The sequence below is a fragment of the Hetaerina americana genome, unplaced genomic scaffold (assembly GCF_022747635.1).
Source record: "Hetaerina americana unplaced genomic scaffold, ioHetAmer1.1.p SCAF_154, whole genome shotgun sequence".
Lineage (NCBI taxonomy): Eukaryota > Metazoa > Arthropoda > Insecta > Odonata > Calopterygidae > Hetaerina > Hetaerina americana.
Genome location: NW_027286670.1, coordinates 156,095 through 179,638, shown reverse-complemented (window position 1 = coordinate 179,638; position 23,544 = coordinate 156,095). Strand labels below are relative to the sequence as shown.

The 23,544-nt window shown below is 38.1% G+C and overlaps 1 protein-coding gene across 1 annotated transcript in view; it reads left to right on the top strand.

Annotated features, from left to right (window-relative positions):
• The window catches only part of LOC139686950 (kin of IRRE-like protein 2), a gene marked incomplete at its 5' end in the record, with an annotated part of 594,080 nt that overhangs the window by 422,462 nt on the left and 148,074 nt on the right, over positions 1-23,544 (top strand). Inside the window, 2 exons of the mRNA XM_071583986.1 lie at positions 5,362-5,501; positions 13,411-13,600. Of these exons, the coding sequence (XP_071440087.1) occupies positions 5,362-5,501; positions 13,411-13,600 (330 nt within the window). The remainder of the gene's footprint in view (positions 1-5,361; positions 5,502-13,410; positions 13,601-23,544) is intronic.

Sequence of the window (23,544 nt, the reverse complement as noted above, 5' to 3'; positions counted from 1 at the left end):
TGCATCCCGTGTAGGTGTCTTGTTTTTAATCGTTTGAGCGTTTGCGTGGAGAAATTTGCTCAATATTACGACACTTTTCATTTGGAATTCATCAATGCATATTATTTTTGCCAAAAAAAGTGAATCTGTTAAATTTATATTTTTTTCTTACTATCGAAAACAGACTGAAAATGACACTAATTCTGTTATTGATTCCAATTTTCATTTACACGCTCAAATACGAGGGTTATCCGGAAAGTAGTACCCGTTCGTGAAATAAAGACACAAAAGTAAATATTAACAAACATAAAAAATTTTATTTGAAAGAGGATACTTTAAACTACTTCTCAACATAATCTCCAAGCAAATTAAGGCATTTGTCATAACGTGTGACAAGTTTCTGTATTCCTGCTGCATAGTCCTTCGCCGCCAGCTCATTGAGATACGCGAGGGACCCATCTTGCACAAATTTTTGCATAATGCAGATGGTGTTTAACAATTTCCTGAACAATTGTTCGAGAAAAATTGGGAAAATGCTCACAGATGTCATCAATTGTGACGCGCCGATCGTTCCTCACGAATTTGTCAACTGAGCTCACCAGTTGGTCTGTAATGACAGACGGTCTCCCCGAACGCTCATCGTCGTGTGTGTTCCCCCTCCCCATGTTGAAGTTGCGACACCACCGCCGAACAGACGACTCGTCCATTACATTGTCTCCATACACCTCCTTTAATTGGCGATGAATACCACATGGACGAACGTTTCTTGCATTGAGGAATTTAATCACTGCCCTCACTTCACAACTGGCGGCGTTCTCAATTTTTTTAAACATTGTAAACAATCACAGAAACAACACAGGCAATGCTAGCGTCACGCAACTTGGCTCAGAGAAGGCAGACAAGCCACTGAAGCTATCTGACCTCGTCCAGCGGCTACTCGCGTCGTCAGCACTTCATGCGGCACGAACGGGTACTACTTTCCGGATGACCCTCGTATATATGCTATGAATTAAACCCTTTTAATGTATTTTGTGTAATATAAAGTATTTTATCAAACCTATTTCCGAGAGAAATATTAAGTTACGGCTAATATTTTCAATGATAATAAAAGACTTCTCATAAATTTTTAAAATTCTCATTCCCCAATAATTCTTATTTTTCATCGATTTATAACAAACTACCAGGAAATGGGCAGAAGCCTTCGATTTTCAGTATTTTTTTAATTTGATCTTTAATTGGTACTTCCTTTTTTCCCCTCCAATTTTTTCTGATGCATCGTTTTTCCTTTTTACCCTTTGTCAATTGACGGCCACTTATTTTTTACGCTCCATACAATCGACGGATATTGGAAGTAATCTCTGTGCTTTCGGCTGCATTCACACGCATTACGAGCTTTATTTTCATAATGTGTATTTTATGCAAACAACTTACAATTCTTCCTCGGATAAACCATCACGGTTTTAAAAATATATTCAAGAGTATTTAGGAAGGCTGAATTACTGTATTTAAACTTGCAAAAAGATCATCATCTCTTAAGGACAATGTTTACAAAACTCATTTGAAATGTTTCCATTTTTAGTATGATGAAAAGATAATTTGTTTTTAACTCAAGTCCATTTACCTGTGTGCGAGTTTTTGTTTGTATGTATTAGCAAACGAAGAAGTTTTTTTTTTAATTACTTGTGAAATATTTTTGCAGTGAACAATTTTAGCAGACCATATATTTTTCCACGAATCGTATTTCACGAATTGGAAATTCATTTTGAATAATTCTCTTATCTTCTGTGAATATTTTGCGCGCATGAGTTCGTTAAATATTCATTTGTGCTGTTTGACAATTACTCTAGGATTTAAGGATTTAAATTGTATATTTTAATCACCTTAGCGGGCATTTGAGTATTAAACCCAAGTGTGCTCACCCATAAGTGGTTCTTACTTCAGAAATCATTAAATTTTTCATTTTCTCTAATTAACACCTTTGTAATTTCAATGCTTAACTCAAGGCTTGTTATATCTTAACAATCTCTTAACTTATTTTAATTCATGCTTAAGAACTTATATCTAGCAATGGCCTTAATCCTGTAGTTGATTTTCAGGCTAAACTTTATCATAAGCAAATAGGATATAGGCACCGCTCAATCCATTTTATATCTTATTATATATTATCTCATTTTCATCCTCTGTTTCTATCATCATTTCAGGGGCGTATAATGTAAATATTACTCTTGATAGCGAAGACCCTATACCATCCGCCGACTGAAATCCTGTGCATCCTAATTCTCTATTTATTAACCTACATTGTGATGTACGTTACATGGGTCAAAATGAACATTTTCTCTCCGGTGCACTATTTTATACTGTAACGGTTTCGTCAGCATCGTCTCACTGCTATGTGCACTTTTATAGTATTTTACAGTATTTTATCTCACCTCTCGGTACAATATGAATTTTACGGAAAAGCTGCGTTTTCATCCCCTATTATCTTCAGAATCATTTAATGAAGAATGTGATTTTATGAACTTTTCAGGTCGTTTTTAATCCTATGTCCTCGGCAAACTCATTTATCGTGCGCACGATTGGGAATTTGATGGGGCAAAGGTAATCACTCACTTCCATTATATGTATATATATATACATATATATGTATATATATATATATATATATGTATGTATACATATATATACATATATATATATATGTTTAGATATGTATATATACGTATATATACATATATATACATATATAAATATATATATATATATATATAAATTTGAATCCTCACTTGCATGGTCGAGAAGCTCTTCGCAGATCTGCGTGCGAGTTTCCTTTTGTGCGGCCGAGAGCATTTGCAGCCCCAACTTCGCACAAATATTTTTCATTCCCATGTTTTCGATCACAATTCAATGAGCATCACTTTTAGGGATGCCAAGGTCATCAGAAACCATGCGAACACTTAATCTGCTATCCCTGTCCAACGAAGCCTTCCCGCTGGCAAGATTTTGGTCACTTTTTGAGGTCGAAGGGCGCCCTGAGCATTCAACGACTTCAACATCTCCTCTATCCTTGCGAAACAACTTGTACAATTAAAAACACCCGATCTTCCCATGGCGTAGGCGCGAGTCTTTTTCCCGGTTTTCCCCAATTTCACGCAAAATTGGATGGTGGAGCGCTATTCTAATAACCATTTCATGACGGAGTGTGATGAAATCATGTTATAGAGGTTTCGCAGACGAGCTTACCGCACTCCCAAAAGGCTATGAGCCATATTCTTCCAGCCTTCCCTGACCCTCCCCTCCTTTGATCCCAGCCAGAGAAACCGCCGCCCGTCCATTTGTCTATTCGGGTAAAATTAGCCATACTACTTTTGGGACATATTTTGTACTACCATTTACCTAATGTAGGTGTTGGTTGAACACAGACTATACAATGGTTCATACATCTCACAGGAACACCAGCAATTTTGTCCTCTGACTAATGATGTACCTATCGACTTCATCCTCCCTATCATTGCTTTGTGGCATGTAGACCTTAACCATGACCAAGTTCGTCCCTTTCTACTAATAATATTCTGTTGCTCTCCTCATCTATGATTATAACGCTTCTGCCTCTATTGTTGGTAATACTATTATTATTGTCAACTTTTTTTGACTTTCTTGCCCTCCCTGTATGCAACTTCTCCTCCCTTTTATTACTCTATATCTATCGCTCCATTAATTCCCACTAACTTCCCATTCTAACTCGCACAGGCCTAAAATATCCTTTTTTAATCTCATTATTTCCCGCGTTATATTTTCTATATTCCCTGTCCTTAAAATCGTCATAACATTCAAAGCCCCTATTCTAAGTGATCGATTTGATTATTTTCTTTTCCTTCTGTATTACTGCTGTCGATTTCGCTTTGCCAGAATTTCGTGATATGACGACCGCGAAAGCCTTGCCTTCCTCGGTGGTGGACACGATACACGGCCCATTGGGCTTAGCCACGTAGTTGCCAAAGCTCATTCTTACAATTTTATCTACCATGGTCTAAGGGTGGTTTCTGTTTGTTTTATCCATAAAAGTAAAATGCAAAATAAAAATCAATTCTCTGAAATACAATGATACATGTACATAAAACCGCATAAAATTGTTTTGCAAAAAATAAGATTTTCTAATTTATTGAAATTAACCCGTAAAATAAGTGCATGAATTAAATTGTCGGTGAGGAAATGATTAGCTAAATAATCATTTTTCCTAAGAGATGAATTAATCCTAGTGCATTCTTAGAATAGTAAAATACTTGAGAATATTATCTCCTCCGCACTCTCACCCACAACATTTCATGTTACACCAAGGTCAAAGATGTCCGATAATTTTTTGAAAACGCTACAAGTAAATGTGATATGTCTACGTATTTGACCAACTAGAACGGAAATACCCATAGTAACAATGAAGACAAGTCCCGTATTTGATCAAATCTTAGCTCTGGAAGTCCCGAAGGAGTTCCCTTTATCAAAGATGAGAAAGAAAAATGTTCTGCACTGGAGATTAAGAACCCCTTAGGGCCGATAGGCGAGTATTGATTCTAGTCCTTGTTAATAGCCTTCTCCAAGTTCTGAAAGTCTCTTATGTCAGAATTTCCCATGTGATATTTGGCAAAGGAGACTCCACAGGAGATCCTAGCGCTGCGATGGACTTTTAGATTGGTGAATCTCACTCGAGTTTACTTCTGGCCCCGAGGGGAATGTTACAACCCTATATTATGTCTTCGTATAACACCAAACCAGTGAAATAAGAGAAAAAGAGTCGCGCATTGGCGGCTTTAGAATATTTGTCTTTCGAGTACTTCTAGCCTCCGAGAGTGCGTGGGTCGCAATTTTGTTGTCTCCAACACCAAAACTTGACGGCCTTTTACCTCCAACCTCTGAGAGTTTCGAAAGTCTTCTACATTTAAAACGATTTGTGGATTTTTGAGGGATGAGATTTGCCGGAACTGAAAATGCTTTCAATATTTTTGATTCTATTTTACAGTCAAGGTCATGGCAAAATCAAGATTGAGTACTGCAGCTCATGTAATCGAGAACACGTGACGGTATCTAACAATCCATTTATGACCGCTTCATATGTGCCCATAATTGTTCAAAACAAAGGAAAAACGCCCTCTCTTTCCTGTTCCTTCCTCCATATTCAAACATAAGGTGGATAGCATATTCAGTTATTTATATTATGTACGTATTATATCCGTACAAATTGAAATACCGACCAAAGCAATGGACATGAACCGAAATTGTGAATTAAGCGGTCTAGTCGATGGCTTAAGATTCTTCAGTACACTTGGTCATTGAATTTCCTTCTCAATTATGTTATGACTCGAGATTTTCAAAGTATTTTCTCTCCTTCAGATCCTCCTGAGGTCCGATTACTTGGGGCACCACTGGCGGACGTAGAGGAAGGGCGAGACGCCGTGTCGCTGCAGTGTTCGGCCGATGGCAACCCAACTCCCGGGGTGGTGTGGAGGCGCATTGGTGGACTACCGTCCGTGGTAAGCGAAGGATTAATATGAAGTTAATTTAACTCAAATTACATCTTTACATTTTGGCTAAGTCCCTTCCTCCCTGTTTTTTCTTGGAATTGGTTGAGAAGATACCACGAATTTGCAATTCTTAAAAGATTTTTGTTCATTGAATTAAGGACCTCATTTTGTTTTGACTAACATATCTTTTCATTATCAAAGAGTTTTCTTCGTACGGTCACCAAAGTCAAACCAAGAGTTGACTGGGACACTGGTAATGGGACGTTATCATTTAAGGTAGGATTTGGAAGGACAAAGATTACTAAATCTCTAAGCCTTATCTAACACGACTAAACGCGACACCTTTCACTACGGTTAACCTTTCCAAAATTTCTATTTTGCTCATGTGCACACATTCGGACCTTAATCCGCACTATGTGACCGCTCCAAAAATTCTATGACTATATTTTTTTTAAAGTTCTGTACAATAGTCGTTCAAGTACAGTTATAAATTTCATTTATATATGGCAATGGATTTGCTATGAAATATATGCCATACGGTGACTCACTTTACTAAGCCTTAGTTGACTTTTATTAACACTTTTCGGCAACTTTCTCTCTCCGGAGTGTTAGCAATCGTAATAGTAGAAAGAAAAAAGAATAGTGTTTGACGCTAGGAAATATATCGGCACGTATAGGACACAAATTTAAATCAAAGCTCTTCTCCCGTCTACCTCGCTTCCAAGAATATCCTGATTTGCTATCGCAGTGACAACAGCCAAACATTGCGGAAAGCTGTTTACAGTTCAACATAGTCTGCGAATTTTAACTTTATGCTTTTTCACATACCCAAAATCCATCGTAAAACTGCACTTATTGTTCAGTAACTTGATCGCACTAAAATAATCCTTTAGTAGACTTCCGTTTTCTGTTAACAGAAAAATTTAAAATGCGACTTACCTATTCTTCAAAGGGTTAACACGCATCAAAATTTAAATACAAGCGAATGTTTCGAAGTGCGTTTCAGATGTAGATTATGCCTTTCGTTATCTACTGCTTTAAAAGTTTTGCCATCAAAATACATACTTGCTTTAAACCACCTGACATCGAGTTTATCATTGTAATTTATTGAAGATATATTTCCTCCATCCGTGAAAAAAACCTTAAATCAATCGTATTTTATCGGTTATATACGTATTTATTTGTTAAACGATCAACGGAGAAAAAATATATTCGCACTTGAAATCTCAAAATTCGATGATAAATCGGTATATGTTGACAACTATTCTTAAGGGCAAAATAGTAATATTATCAAACATTGTTATTCATGCTATCGTAATTTTTTCAACATCAATCATCCCAAGTTGGGTATCGGAGAAGCAAAAGACAAAGCGGTCACTCCAAGACCAATTGTAATGTAGAAAAAGCATATAGGTCTGGTTATAAATGTCTAAATAGATTAACATATAGGCTTCTACACGTGTGATTATTTGCGTTTTCTGGGTAAACTATTTATCTTTGGGTAATCATTTTTTTAATAACTTAACTTAAATAGAAGCCCTATGAAGTATTTTTAACATTACAAATTTCAACTTTTTATTACTTCGTGTACACAGTTTTTTGCAATTGTTTGTGAAACAGGGATCTGTATATGGAATACTAATTTTTTGATTCATTCTCTTTTTGCTGGTAAAGTGACAAGCACTGTGTTCATGCACTGCAAAGAGATGACTCTATGTAATGAGAAATTCCATATTTAAAACGACGTTTTATGGCACCAATGGCTCCCAGAGAGTTATCATCGCGTCAGTACTTCACAGTCCACTCATTTGGCTCAGTATATTTTCTAAAATACTTTTTATATATTCCTCAAACAAATTATTCTCTAGCTTACAAATTTTGCTCGTTTCCTGTGGATTTTCGCCATTTTAAGCTATTAAATCTTTCTCTTTCGCAGAAAAAATGGTTTAAAATTGATTTACATCATAAGATAACCAACCATAATTTGATCATCTCGTAAAAATATTATTATTCTGATTTATCTGCAGGAGTACTTCTCCAAATGGTTACATTTTGTTGACGTTAGCGCTAAATTGCATTTATTAATTATATGGTTTATTGATAATAACCTCATTTTAATGGTTATCTGTCTTTTCATTTAATCTATAAAGATCTTTATAGTTATATGACATCTCATTGTATTTTATGAATCTATAAATCATGTATACCATGTTGCTTAATTACGGTATTTTCTAATGAAGTTCTGAGTAAATTACGCCATCAGTATTTCCAACTCCCAAGAATGAATTACATCTGAATTTATTGCCTTAAGCTCTATTTTTGCTGTAGCCATGGAAGATTTGAACATCTTGTATGCTTCCATCACTTCCTAATAGCGGATAAGAAAAAGATAAAAATATAAAGCCAATTTAATTTCGTTTTGCTGCTGTTTATCTTTTCTCCAGACGCTTTAGTCAAATACTTTGTTCGTCAAGGTTTCATTTCTTTCCATTTTTACTCCTTTGGGGTAAGATATTCTGATTTTGAATTTATATTGCACGCTTTAAGAAAGCCAATGACTTTGGTACGTATTCAACAATGAAAATAAAATCTTTTGAAAAATCTCGACACCATCCATAAATTTTTTGTAGAATTTTGAGCTTAAAATTTCGATATCATTCTCAAACATTTTTTATGATATCCTCGTCAATTTTTAAAAGTGAGTTTAACCTTCGTTCCTTACCTGAGACTTTTTCTTAAGCTTCTAGGGCACTAGAAATCGTTAAATTTACCCTCGACAGTACTTTTTCCCTGAATCTATTCGTCATTGAATTATTGCTATTCTATATCCCTTTAGGATTACAACAATATTATTTTACTTTGATCGTGTTATTTATCCATGATTTATGTTTGTGAAGCTTGTCATTCCAGTTCGTAAATTATAGTAAAATAGTAGGATATAACTATTTATTCTTATAGGCCAGAAGTTCGAGATAATGTTTTATTTCCTACTAGCCTGAATGTTTCTTACGGTAACGAAAATTTACTCAGTCATTTCAGTATTGCTTACTGATCATTTTAAAATATGCTCAATCTGAAGACAAAATGACTTAATGTTATAGTTAATGCAGTTTTGCTAGGAAACAGAAAACGCTGCATGATTCACCAATAAAGTTATCTCCAAAATAATATTGACAATGCGGCTTCGTTATCTCAGTCGCACGCTGAACGTAAAATAATATAACACCATGCATATAATGAGTTTTAAGGAATTTCTTTGATACATAATCAGTTTCTGTTATTTGGTTATAAAAAAGTAAAACTACAAATTGAATCTCAAGCGTATATCCTCCGCAACGCATATAACACCACCACAATTCTGCCCTAGTTCAAGCCTTTGATGCACACGAAGTATGCAAGGTGCATCTTCAGTTACTCAATTGTGTGAAATAACATTCATCTCATGTTAAAATAATCTTGCATCATTCAAGTGTAAATAATATAAATAAAAATAAAGTCCTTCCATCGGCATTTGAGACCCGGTTCACAATATTTTCTGAATTCACCAATAGCATACTTAATACTTTCAAACCACGTACGATTTTTCCTTATACCTCATTAATATTTTATTTATGGAATTTATTCTTTTCATTTTATCTTGAAAGCGATAAATCAGTATTGAGAGAACAGGATGAAAGATACACAGCGATGGCAATAAAGTGACAGCTGTAAAACATTTCAAATAGAGGAAATTCGGTATTGAATATGAGTGTTCAAAAGATGTATTTTTTTCATTCTTTTACTAGGAGAGACCAGTTGGAAAATTTGGTTACCACCACTCTTACATATGTATCACATAACTCACGTTTACTCGAGTACGTCCATTGCTCATTTTAACGTTTCCTCTCACCCTCCTCCTCTCTTCTCCTTCAACTCTGACATCCCGGTGCCAAAAACCTCCCGACCCTTCCTCCAGGCCCTCCTCCGCCCATATCACTCACTTCCGAACTCCTTTCCCTGCTCTTCCCACCCATTTAACCTACTCCCACGCGTTTTCGCATCAATAGCTCCCCGCCCTTTTGTTCCCTCCATCACCTCCCAATCTCGATAGAACAATAGAATCATCTGACGCGAACCTTTTCGTCGCTCACCCCCCTTCACCCTCCCACGTCACCCCCCCGTCACTCCTCCGGTCGGAGGCGACACTCCTCACCACTCCACTCCCCTGCTCCCCCCCCAACACCACCCCACTTTTATCGCCCCATGCAGCAGCCTCCTCGCCTCCCTCTATTTTTTTCCTCCTCTGCCCCATCCAGGCCTTTCTCCCTCCCGCCTTCGTCACACACCTAACCCTCCCCAAATTCCACGCCCTTTTCTGTCTTCAAATTCTACCCGCCTACCGAACCCGCCCCACCCGACGCGTCCTCTTCCCTCCACGACCCCGTATCGCCACGTACCCACGTCTCCAACACCGTATCGCATTATAATCAGCCATTCCGCTCCCCGGCGGTGGTGAAATGTCACCAACCTTCGGAGTACACTCTCTGTTTTCCAAGCGTCAGGGTCAGGAGCGCTCGAGATTATCCACTTTAAGTTTCCCCCGCGAAAACGTTTGCGGGTCGTCACGCTCCGTTTCGTCACGATGTTGACAATGTTACGCTCCATTTTTTTGTTGTCACGGCGTGACCGCTATTACGAGTTCTGAATCGCATTAATATCTGCGCACACAAATCCGTTTCGTCAGCGTCAGCAACAAAACTAATGGATACATATCAAAACCCATGAAAGTGAAGAATGATACGGCACAAATTTCTCTCTTAATGGTGATCAGAGGGAATTGCTTATCATTTTCTGTGAATATCGCTATACGCTGCCGGCTTATGCAATTCCTGATCATGACAATTGACTTGGCGTAAAACTATCCTTAATTCTCGCTTAAAAGTTCAAAAATGCTTTTTAAATCACGTATATTCTTTTGATGGCCCATATAATTCTTTTACTATTTTGCCTGTGTACTTCCGAGCTCGGTATACGGTAACAACGTTTGCCACTTATAATATATCTCTGCATAGCCATAGGGTGAGATGTGTGCTCCTAGTAGTCTTCGGTCTTAAACATAACCTCTGCATTGTCAATATTCATGCCGTTGTAAGTAATTCTAATAAAAATATACGAACTACAGCACTATTTTGATGTTGAGTCACCTAACAAGTCACTACACATCAAAATAATATTATTTCTTATCTCAAGATATGATGTTCTTCATTCCCTTATTATTTCATTTACGATTTTATTCTATTGTGATTCTCGCAAGCATGATTCTTTAGTTTAAATTTGGCAATTTTTAGGATAAAATTTTATGTGTATATATATATATATATTTATATATATATATATATATATATATATATATATATATATAGTGGGTCGCGGTAGTCCAGTGGGTAGAGCGTTGGACTGCTGACCGGAGGGTCCCGGCTTCGATTCCCGGGCAAGGCACTCTGGGCACCTGCAGCTCTACCCAAGCTAAAGTGATTTTTCGGGTGCCAGGTCTTCCTGGGAAACCATAACCAGCACAGAGAAAGGAACTGGCCCCCCTACCCTGATGTGTGAATTTCACACGCCGTATAGGGCTTAGTACTGGGTGATCTCTACCATCACCTACTCAACCGACCTTCAGGTTGATTACTGTGTTTATGGTTATATATATATATATATATATATATATATGTTATACATTATTATTCCCGCTTGTGAGACTTTCATAAAGTGTTACATATATATATATATATATATATATATATATATATATATATATATATACATATAAACTTTGATATGGAGCGTAGCTATGTACGGCGCGGAAACGTGGTCATTGAAGCAGGAGGATAGACGTAGATTGGAGGCTTTTGAAATGTGGGTGTGGAGAAGAATAGAGAAGGTGAAATGGACAGAGAAGAAAACAAATGAGGAAGTACTTGGTATGGTGGGCGAAGAGAGGGGTATGTTGGGAGCAATCCTATGGAGGCAGGAAAAGTGGAGGAACGGGGTGTTGACCGGCAGTGGGATATTGAAGACTGTGATAGAGGGGAGAATGTTGGGCAAACGAGTAAAGGGAAGGAACAGGATAGGGATGTTGGACGGGATGAAGGGAGGAAGAAAGTACTCAGAGATGAAGAGGGACCTGATATAGAGTAGGATGATGGATTTTGTGTTTTGTTAAGAGTAATAAAATATTTGTTTGTTAGTTGTGTCCATCCAAAAACCTACCTTAACCGGTAGATTACCTTAAAAAAAATATATATATATATACACACACACATATATATATATATATGTATATACTACCTTGATCAAAAATTCCCGGAATTTATTCAGAAAATTAAAAATACAAGTTTATTCATCTAAATCTTTATTGTCCCCTTCAAAGTAATCCCCATCGACTGCAACACACTTATGCCAGCGCTTGATCCAATCCTCGAAACATTTTTTATATTCGGTTTTCGGTATGTCCATCAGTGCTTCCTGCGATTTTTCCATTACTTCCTCTCGGCTGCTAAAACGCGTTCCCCGTAATGGTTTTTTAACTCGATTGAACAGAAAGAAGTCACAGGGAGCCAAATCAGGTGAATTCGGTGGCTGTTGGATGGTATTTGTTGCATTTTTCGTCAAAAAATTACGAATAATGATAGCACTGTGCGACGGTGCGTTATCATGGTGCAAAATCCACGAGTTTTCTGCCCACATTTCTGGTCTCTTTCGGCGAATTGCTTCACGCAAACGTCTCATAACGCCCAAATAATACTCTTTGTTTACTGTCTGGCCTTCTGGCAAAAATTCATGATGCACTACACCGTTGTAATCCATGAAAACCGTCAGCATTGCCTTCTTTTTTGACTGAAAACGACGTGGTTTTTTTGGTCTCGGCTCATTTGGTGAACGCCATTCACTTGCCTGATGTCTGGATTGCGTGTCGTACTCATAAACCCACGTCTCGTCTCCAGTAATGATCCTTTTGATGAATGTGGGATCGGATTCAGCCTCGCAAATCATGTCTTTTGCGACGTCAACACGGTCTCTTTTTTGCATGAAATTGAGGTACTTTGCTGCTACACGACGGAAACCCAAATCATTAACCACAATGTCTTGGGCGGATCCATAGGCAATGTTCAAGTCCTCCGCTATTTCTCTGATGGTTAATTTGCGGTTATTGACCAACATTTCTTTTACTTTATCAATTTTTTCACCGACTTTCGATGTCGATGGTCTGCCACTGCGTTCATCATCTTCGATTGACTCACGACCACTTCTGAACCGCTCGTGCCACTGGTAAACGACCGTTTTTTTTAGAGAATCGTTGCCGAAACACTTTTCCAACATTTCCAACGTCCGTGCGCCACTAAATCCGTTTTTTACGCAAAATTTAATACAAGTTCGTTGTTGCAAATTTAAATCCATTTCTGAAATTGTAAAAAATCGCCAACACACACAGAGATAGATGTACTCTTGGCTACGTAACTTTTGCAAATGTCAAGTTATGACACTAAGATTTAAAGGGAATATCAACAACAGATGTACCAATTTAACAAAAAAAACATAACTCAAATCGGAACGATGGGAGCGCCACACGGTGGTTATTCCTGGAACTTTTTGATCAAGGTAGTATATATATATATATATATATATATATATATATATATATATATATATATACATATATGTGTGTGTGTATATATATATGCATATATATGTGTGTGTATATATATATATACACACACATAGTAATGAAGTACGGAATATATACATTAATCTCATGAAATTTTAGTGTTTTTAACGTTTAATGGCGCCTTTCGGAGTTTAATTAGCTTTACAGCTTGTATTCTTGACATTACATCTATCTGTGTTTTTAATTATTATCTTCGCATTTATTGTGTTTCAGGCCTCCCGTCGTGACAGCTACGGCACGATTAGCGTAGTGAGCAGCGCATCAAACGTCGGCGACGTCGTTGGACTCGAACCAACGCTTTCCTTCCACCCGGCTATGCGGTCACATTCAGGAACGTACACCTGTGAAGCGAGGAACGTGCTCGGAGCGTCACAACCGCTTTCGGTCATGCTGGATGTCAAATGTGAGTACACTTGAAGGGCGGAGATCGTAGCTGAGGCTATTTTACATGTCCGCACGTGTCATTCTTCATTGATCGAAACCCCTTCAACTCTATTGGGGAAGGGCCAGCTGTCGGTTTCAATTTAAGAATTTAATACGTTCCTTTAGATGCGTTGTCCAGACAATTGTCGTTCGTAAGGTGAAGTAATATCTGTTCCCTTCAGTTCAAACTTTTACAAATGTTTGCTTAGAAAAATAATATTTCCGCATTAATTAAATCCTTTTTTAATCAAACTTTTGGCAAACTGACAAAATTATGTCTATATTTCTATATTATAATAGATGTTTAAAAATTTTTCATTCACTAATTAAATTTTAAGCTATTAAGGATTTTATGAATGTTGTACTCGTTGGATATTTCCGTAAGCTCCCATATTGATTCTTTACGGTAACTGAACATCACTCACTGTCAATTTATTTGGCTTCGTTTAAGTATCCGCAGTGATGGCAACCGCGATTTTTCTTTTCGTTTCAAGTCATAAAATAACGTGTCTGAATGACATAAGCAGTGGAACCTTTTGTGCACTATCTGAAGAGTGCATGGAGCTTTATATATTTTGGAATAGTTTTTTCTGTATCGGTTAATACAATCTAATTGCTTGTGGGTTAAAAGTTATATGGATCGCGGGATACTGTATAAAGGGTGTATCAGGTTTTGAGTGCGTAAAAAATTCTGCTTCTTGCCTCACGCTTCATTTTAAATCAAAGAACCTTGGAACTATCTTTCTGAAATTGTAGCTGTGAGATTTTATATCGTTTTTTTCTGCTTTAACTTGGAAACCATTGGCAAAATAGAGGAAGGAAAATGTTCTCTGCCAACATTTCTTATATGGATCGCACTACCGCTTGGTATGGAACTCCCACATGAAAAGGGGGATATTCAAAGTTCAGCGCTATTTGAGACGCCTATAAGAATTGTTGACGTTTTACCATATGCACCAAATTTGCATGGTCGTTTCTGGTTCTTGTTCCTTCCTGAAGTATAAACGTACACACACACATATTCCAGTAAACCTAATGTAGAGCGGCGATTAGAAATCATTTATGGCTCTAATTTAACAGAAACTTAGATAATAGATAAAAAAGAAGCCTTTATTTTTAACGTTTTGGCGTTCAAAATAGCCTTCTTCAGATAATTGCAGACGAAGCAATTTTCTCATATTTGGAGATCATGAAGGCTGTGACAGGGGAGGAGAATGAGGAGCCGCAAGGCTAAATGTGGGGAGGTGACCTTTGGCACACAGTGAATGATATCCAGCCAACGTTGAAAAGCTTAATAGCCAGATATTTTGCGTCAGACAAGTTCTCATCCAGTAGTTGCTTACTGATAGGGGAAGTTTTTACCCCATGAGATGGAGTATCAGTTGTCAAACGGTTGGCAGAGGGAAGCGGAGTGTTTGGGGATGGGATAATTAATGGAAATACCCGATTTTGTGGCATAAGAATGGTAATTTTATCGGCTGGAAAGAGTGATGGTAAAACAGCCGATGTAAAAGGCGAGCAGGATTGGCACAATATGCAATGAATGAAGTATTTGGAGGCGCAGGCAGATTATGAAAAAAGTAGAACCAGAAATAGGGGTTTACAGGGTCGCACCCAAAAGTGGTAGGACTGTTTTTTTACAAGAATTTTATTGACGATATACTTACATCGACTTAATAATCTTCAAAGTATGCTCCTTGAGCTGCTACACACTTAGTATAACGTTGCTCCCATTCCCCGTACACCCGCTGGAAATTTTCTTTGGGGATGCCGTTGATAACCCTCGTCGAAGCCTCTTGAACGGCCTTTATCGAGTCAAAACTTCGTCCCTTGAGCTGTCTTCTCATCAGGGGGAAGAAGAAGAAGTCCGGTGGTGCCAGATCGGGGGAATAGGGCGGGTGCGGCAAATTTGGCCAGGAGCTGTCTGACGACGAGCGCGCCATGGCACCATCTTGGCGCACACCTTGCGCATGGCCAAATCCTGTGAAATAATGCGTTGGACGTTGGATGCAGATAGACCCAACTGGTCTGCAATTTCTTCACTGGTTAACCGTCGGTCTGTGTTTAGCAGTGTCCTCACTCTGTCCACATTCGTGTCGGTTCTTGCCGTCGACGGCCATCCGGAGCGATGGTCGTCTTCAACGAGCTCCCTACCCTCTTTAAACAACTTGTGCCACTCAAATACTGTGGAACGGCTTAAGGCAGTGTCTCCATAAGCCTGCTTGATCATATTGAGGGTCTCAGTTGCCGTCTTCCCGAGTTTCGCAAAGGAATAACGTTGCTCTAAATTCAGATTCATTTTGTTTTTCGACGCGGACAAAAAACTTGCTTCACTAAAACCGGTGTCCTCACTCTACGACAGCCCACAGGCAACTGAAGTTAGTGTCGGTCTGTTGCTAAGAGCCACCTGCACCTTACCCTGCCAGGCAGACCCCCCTCCACCGCTCCGTTCGCGCCAGAGAAAATCAGTCCTACCACTTTTGGGTGCGTCCCTGTATGTCACGGAAGAGCTTGCATCTTGGAAAGTTTAATGTGAACAGTCAAGTAGAACAGAAAAGGAAAATTGGTTTAAGGAATATGGTGATTTTAGGTTATTTTTCCAGCTTGCGAAACGTTTTAATGAGACGGAGGTTCACTTCTTTACGATCAGTACCGTGAATTGATTTATCGGAGAGATTAGGCTTCCTTCAAATGCGTCGGAATAAATTGATACCGGCAACGAAGGTTTTATTAATCGCACTTTAAACTATGGATTTTTTTGGAAGATATAAGTTAAGTTGTGTGGGAAAGAGATAATATAGATGTGGGATATGAGGGGGGGGGGGTTGCGTAAGGTTTTTCTGATTCAGTAACTTTTCGAGATTATGCGTTTTTCAAAGGACTTGTTCGGAGATTTAATTGAAGTGAATTGTTAAATAAATATTGATTATTTTATCTGCATATTTACTGTGCAAAACTTCAATTAAATTTTAGATTGTGAGCATAATGGGAATAATATCTTTGATACAATATTAATGGGTTTGACTCTATTATTGCGTCAGCGGCAGTAAGTTTAAACATCTTTAGGTCACCTGCGTCTGTCCGTTATCATTAAAAACACTTTCCACGTAGGTTTTTATTCACATTTAGGGACAGGAAAATGTTACATGTGGCTGATTTTTTACTATAAGGAGGGTGAACAACAGTATTTGTATTTATTTTTGTGAAATAATTACGATTTCGCGGAACTCACAGCGCAAAAGCATATCTCACGCACTCTTTCACTGTTACCATGTTGTGGTCGCCACAAAATGAGTTTTTCAATAAATTTAATAGCGCCCTGAACGTAAATGAAACATCTCCTATCAGAATAGCAGCAGCTGTGTTAGTTTTTACTTCCGTAAGAGAAGTGACTGGAGATCCGTGTCCGCCTTCCTATGAAATTCTTCGTCTCCTTTCACTCTTTAAGCAGTCTTTTTCAAATTTCAACCACCTATTAGCTGTGATAAAATATAGGACATGCTGTCTATACGATTTCTGTAGCAATTCATAGACCTCGGCTGACTTTTTTTTCAGGATAAAGCAATATTTTAATGCTGCGTCACGTGTTAGTATCATTGTGAGTTAAGACGAACAGAGCATGCTTCAACTCGCAACGGTGCGTTTGGCGTGAAAAAGATGGCATGTGTTTAAGTAGGTATAGCGCTAGTATTTGGTTGGTTTGGTGTTGGAGATGACATTGAAAGTATTGTTGCTGAAGTGAATATCAAAATCGAGAAAGTTGATGGTTAAATCCAGAGATGATAGGATATGAAAAGCAAGAACGTCGCTTCCAAGTTAACCTCCATTCTCCACGAAGAAGACCTATAACCCCTCAGATATCTCCTTTCCGAAACCCGCCAACCATACATTCCCTCCATCGATTTCTTTCCCTCTGGCAAAACTTGTGGCTGCTGAAACGCGTTCGCCTTCTACGAAAAATGTTATCAATAAATAAAATGTGCCGACATAGGCGCCCATATGGAACGGGTAAACCCCAACTGACACATGGGCTATTCTGAGCAAACCATCCTCGAGAATCGAAACCTCAAAACTCTCCTTTGAATGCATAATATCGGTGAAAGTCACCTTTATTCCCATGAACAGAATACTATCATTTTTCATGTTTCACTAAAGATCTATTTCCGACCACACTTGGCGTGTTACCAGTGGCCAACAGAACCCACAATAGTAACACTCTCTTACACATCAGTATACATTTAATTATTATTAAAGATTCATGCCTCACCAATTTAAAATGGTTAGTCATTATAGAGGACATATTTTCGGTGCATCCATGACCGTCTTATTTCAAGAATTCCATTCATTAACCTCATATCCAAATAACTTCAAGTCCCGATGGTATACAAACCCGCGTCTTAGACATTATACTGACTGTTAAAAGAATTTATAGTGCTCTCTTAAAGTTATTTCTTAAGACACATCCATCAGGAACGCATAATCCAAACAAACTGTGGAAAACGTAAAATTCTGCTGTTTCATATTACAAACTCCATTCCTTTTCATGATAAAACAATCCACTAATTATAGCCTGGAACGGTAGCGTGTATCATCTGTGTAACTGAAACAACGGTCGTGGAGCGTCGCGAAAAGTGTAATGTTTAACGTATTTCAGTGAAGCATATAATGAGCTACGTGTATTCTTTGGTATTGTAAGAGTACCTGACAAGTTTCTTTTGTGAATGCTTGAGAATAGCATTTTAATGGTAGACATACGGGATTGCGAGGTTTCTCCTTTTCTATTTTTGGTTTTAAATTGGCTTATTATTGCCATAATTTCCGTGGCCATATTTTCACGAAAATGAATGAAATTTTATAGAAGTTGGAATGAAAATAGTTTGTAGTGTGGTGTAGCATTCAGAATTTTCACGCGTTATCCATTTTTGAGGTTACATTGCGATGGTGCGTTGCCAAGAAAAAAGGCCATGCTTGAGAGCGGATAAATCTCCTGAGCTTTGCGAATGGAAGAATTACTGTTTATGCACTTAACCAATGTAAAGTAGTATATATGGCGTCATGAACGTGCAGCTTTGGAATGCAGCAACTAATTTCGAGTGAATTCGTGACTGGTGAATTTATATCAGAAAGGAAATTTATTTTTATCCACAAGATGCATAAGGCAGTTATGTTTTGTTTAAGCTATACGATTGTGGAGGCAATGAAAAATATGACATAAATCTCAGAAAATACAGATGAAGTTACTAAGGGGCAGCAGTAAAAAATTGAATGGGTTTGTTTGCCAAATATTTCGATATTATGAATAATTTTCTGCGAGCTATTTTTAGGGTATGAAATAGTTCTAGTAACTTTTTCATGGCCTACTCATTGCAAAATATCAAAGAAACTTTTTGAAAATTGAATTTCCAGAAATTGCTCAATGACGCGTTCTTCTTAATTGCGATCATTTATTGGGTTTATGAGCTCCTCAGCATAGCAACCTACATCAACTTGTAAATGCTATTGTGACGGCATCATAAAACTTGAGTAGTTATTTCTTTTTGGTTCTATTCTGAAATTTTTGGCAGTTTAATTACTAATTTTGCGTTTTGTATACTGCGCCAATGATTTCTCCGAATCATAATGAAGCCTAAAATCACTCTCATCATTCACAGTTTAAGATTTGATCACTGAAAAAATACGAGTAAATGCATATTACCCGTGAAATAGTGTAGTACTTCTTGTTTTCATATTCATTCCATTAGTTTACTATGTCATTGCTGATTTAATTGCTTTTATTCTTCACAAATTGTTAAAATTCACTAAATTATTTTACCTAATTATGTAATTTATGGACAAAGGGAAAGCAGATTATTTTTTTTCGTCCAATTATTTCGCGTACTGCTCAAGTTTTTTATTCGTTCACCCTTTGCTTTCAGGGTATAATAATTTCTGTATTTTATAGGAAAATTTTCAGTGACCGAAATGCACCTTTGATTTTATTTATATTACGATGCGCCTCCATATCACTCTGACAGTAATTAAATACAATACGGCAGTTGCAGGACGTTAACAAGTGACAAATAATCGCTTCATATATTCACTTCCAAATGTATTTTTATCTCACATTTTTTTCATTCCAAATTAAGTTCTGATTAGCATTCTAATTGTAGAAATCCATTAAAGTTAAAACATTAAAAAAACTTGTAAAAAGAGCCAAACTCTATATGAGTTTCAAATTGTATACTATCGCATCCCTCTTTTAAACAAAAGAGCAACTAACTCCAGTAAATCAAATGTTAATATCGATAACTGCAAAGTAGCACTTTGTAAATGTTCCTGACTGGTGCCTACATCAACACACCCCTATCGTGTACACTTCGTATTAGTACTATCGCATTCACTAAATGTAATTGGGTTAATAGTGCATTGAAAAGATGATTACCTCCGCATGATAGGAAGAAATAGAAGTGGTTAACAAGTATTCAATTTTGGTGTGAATTGCCTCCTTTAAGTCAGTACTGCATTGAAGTTATAGAAATATATAAGGTAACCATTATTGACCATTTGACTTCTTTTTAAGGAAATTGTTCCCCTTGTCTTTCACTTGCAATAACCAGAAGTCAACCCGACGATATCTGCCGTTCTCAAATTTAACCTGTTAAGGGAGCATAAGGTTTCATTCCAAAAGGTAGGGGTCACAGTGTTTTTGCGATTGGTGATCCGCATTGTAGCAGCAAAATCCCGCGTCGAGATGAAAGAAGGACCCCATTCCACGCTCGCTTTCCTAACATGAAGTACGTCCGGATCATTGAGGGGGACGTGGAGCAGCGAGAGAGGAAGGGTGGGAGAAGGAGAGGTTGATGCACCTCCCAGAGAGGCGGAAAGGAAAAGATTAAAGGAAGGTGGGAGAAGAATAAAGGATTGAGGGCCGTGGAGTCTTGACTTAAAAGATGGAAGGCGCCCCGAATTCCTTCTTTTTACTCAGCCCCTTTCTCCCGATTGGATTCCCCTATGATCGATCTGGAAATCGAATCTCGATACCGAGTAAACAGGTATCGCTGTTTTTAATGCATCGTGCTTTTGGTTACTAATTCTTACTATTGCAAGTAGTACAACTGGGAAAACCCAGCAAGTGTTTACTTCCTCACAGAAAGTGTGTCCGAAGTATAAAATCATTTCTTTTTGCAGTTGAAGTGGACGTTTAGTTATAAACCCAAAGTTTTTCAGGTAAAGCTTCTCAGATGTTGTATAACATTTATTACAACTATTAATTAGTCAATAATATTGCAATGGTGTGTGCCACTATAAATTCTAACCAAAATATCTCGGTTTTTAATTCAATCTTTGAGTATTGGGCAATGAAATTAATACAATAGATAATTATTAGTCCAGATGATTTTAGCGTTGATGAGCAAGTAGTAATGTAAACCTGATATTATCTACTTTTCCCTGCTAATCTTCGTGTGGAAGGGAGCAGTCTCGGAAATTCTCGGCAGAATTTAAGCCCTTAATGGTTGTTACATAGCTACCGTTTTTGAACTTAGCATAGCCCTTAGTGAGCACTATGAGTGAGTAAACCGTCCGTCGGATGGGCTGTTAAGCTGCGAGCCTTTCGGTGCCTTTCGTTAAGAGTAGGTTAATGCCAACGCCGGTTTTCCCTTCACCCTTCCTCCTTTCCCATCCATCCGTGATGGCGGAAATGACCTCTGACTGTCGGTCGCCTCCCCTAAATTTACTACTACTACTAAGATTATTTCACTTTCAAAATATCCATGGAACAAATGAAATTATAGGAATAAAATTAGCCTGTATGATATATTTCGACTGAAATTCATTCTATTTCAACAAGTACGTATTAAAATATTGTAAAATATGTGTAATAAGAAGAGACAGGAGTGTGAAGTAGGGTTTTGGTGGGTAACGGAAATCTTTCAACTTGCTTTCGTACGCCGTACTGAAATATACTAATTTTCAGTAAAATGTCATCATGCTATAACCACCACCATAAGCTTCTCAAACTCCCTTTCTTCGAGCAAAGTAGTTTGATGCAGCTACACATTCCTGAAATAAAATTATTAGTGGTAGCCTTTTTACTTTGCGAACTTACTACAAAGTAAAAAAGGCATTATTATCTGTATCTAAAGCAATCAATTGAAAATCAATGAATAATTAAAATAAATTATATTAAAAAATGAAAATAGATTTGTAAAACTGATATCACTCTTTTAATCATTTTCATTATTTCATTTCACTTCAGCATCATCCATTATGTCCGGTTTCAATCTCGACCCTTAACTTATTCCCTTTTCACCAAGAAATGAATTATTGAACAGTATTTTATTTTCTCTGAAAATACGAAAGTAGAAAAAGACCATATTATAATTCTAGTTTTGACAAGTGGGACCCTAATTAGGAGGATTCAGTATCATTCTATTGTCCCCCGAAATAGCACCCCGTTGAATGATCCTCGAGAAGCCGAGAGCAGCTGGTGTACCAAGGATTACTTCTTTGAGAATCGCACGACCGTATCGATGTATCGCACCACCCTAACCCCAGGATCTTTCCTCTAAGGCCCTTCCTTTATCACCCTTAGCCTTTCTACCAAGCATTCCCTCCATTCGTCTTCTCGAACCGTTTCTTTTACCCCTTCCCAGCTCCCAATCCCGATCAGCCTCAATCCTCTAGTCACTTCGCTCCCTTTACGCAGCACCACTCACACCCTGCCCCTTACCCATCTCTGCTCCTTCAAGAGATAAAATTCTGGACGGTGCGTCACCTGTGCTCCAATGGCCAGTGTAAGAGAAGGCCTGCTCCTCCGGTGGATAGCCCCGAGGCACCGCTAAAGAGAATTTCTCTTCAAGCTAAGGGAGAGGGGTGCCGGAAAGATGTGGGGAGGGTGCGGGAAAGTCGGTGAGGGAGGGATTATGAGGAAATGTAGCCACGTTTTCTCTCTCTCTCCCACCTATCAACCCTAGCCGTCCCGTTGCCCAGCATCCTCAGTTCGAAGACGGAGCGACCGCGAGGTCGAAGGGTTTTTAGAGGAAGAGTACGCGGGGAGTGTGCTTGAGAAAATTTGATGGGACGATAAATGTGATGGGCTAATGCTAGCGCTTTTGAGAGTGGGATTAAAGGAAGGGACAAGTTAGTGGATGGGGGAAAGTATTCGATGGGGGAGCTTTCAGGGGTGGGGTTGAGGAGGCTCACGGGTTAAAATGACGTGGAGGTGTGGGAGAAGGTCGATAGGGATTGAGGATGAGATAACGGTTTGGGATGAATGAACGGGGGGGGGGTAGATAATGAGAGAGAATGATAGATTGAGGGGCAGGAATAAGCGATAACGAAGAATGGGTGAGAATACAATCTCTCCATCCCAGAAAGGTAGTTTTCCCTCTACAGGTAGGGTTTCCTAGCAACATTACGGAGCGGACTCTTAAAAAAAAGTTCCATTCGAAATGTCCAGTTTCTGGAAGCAGCTGGTGCACCAAAGATTACTCCCATGAAAATAGAGGAATTTCAAATAATTGATTCTCTCTCGTGGTCTCTGCCTCAAGGCTTTGTTATACGTACAGTGTAAATAGATTAGGATGAAATTTATGACGGCTATTGATATTGCAGGAGATATATTGATGCTTTTCCTAATGGCATTTTGTTCCTTTGGTGGATTACCTCAATTTGATAGCTAAAATAAGGTTTTGCGAAAAAGATAAATAGTTCATAAAGAAAACATTATTAGATACTTGAACATAAATAGGCAACGTAATACAATATTCCTTTAGAGATGAATCCCTTAAGATATGAGTAAGCTTTATTGACCACTTGCTTGCTTGCAATATCTGTTTTTAGCATTTGCTATTGGAAATAATTAAACGCACTGCTAAAAAATATGTTTACAATGCATATTCAGATATAAAATACCGTTTGGCATGGAGTACAAAAAATAAATCG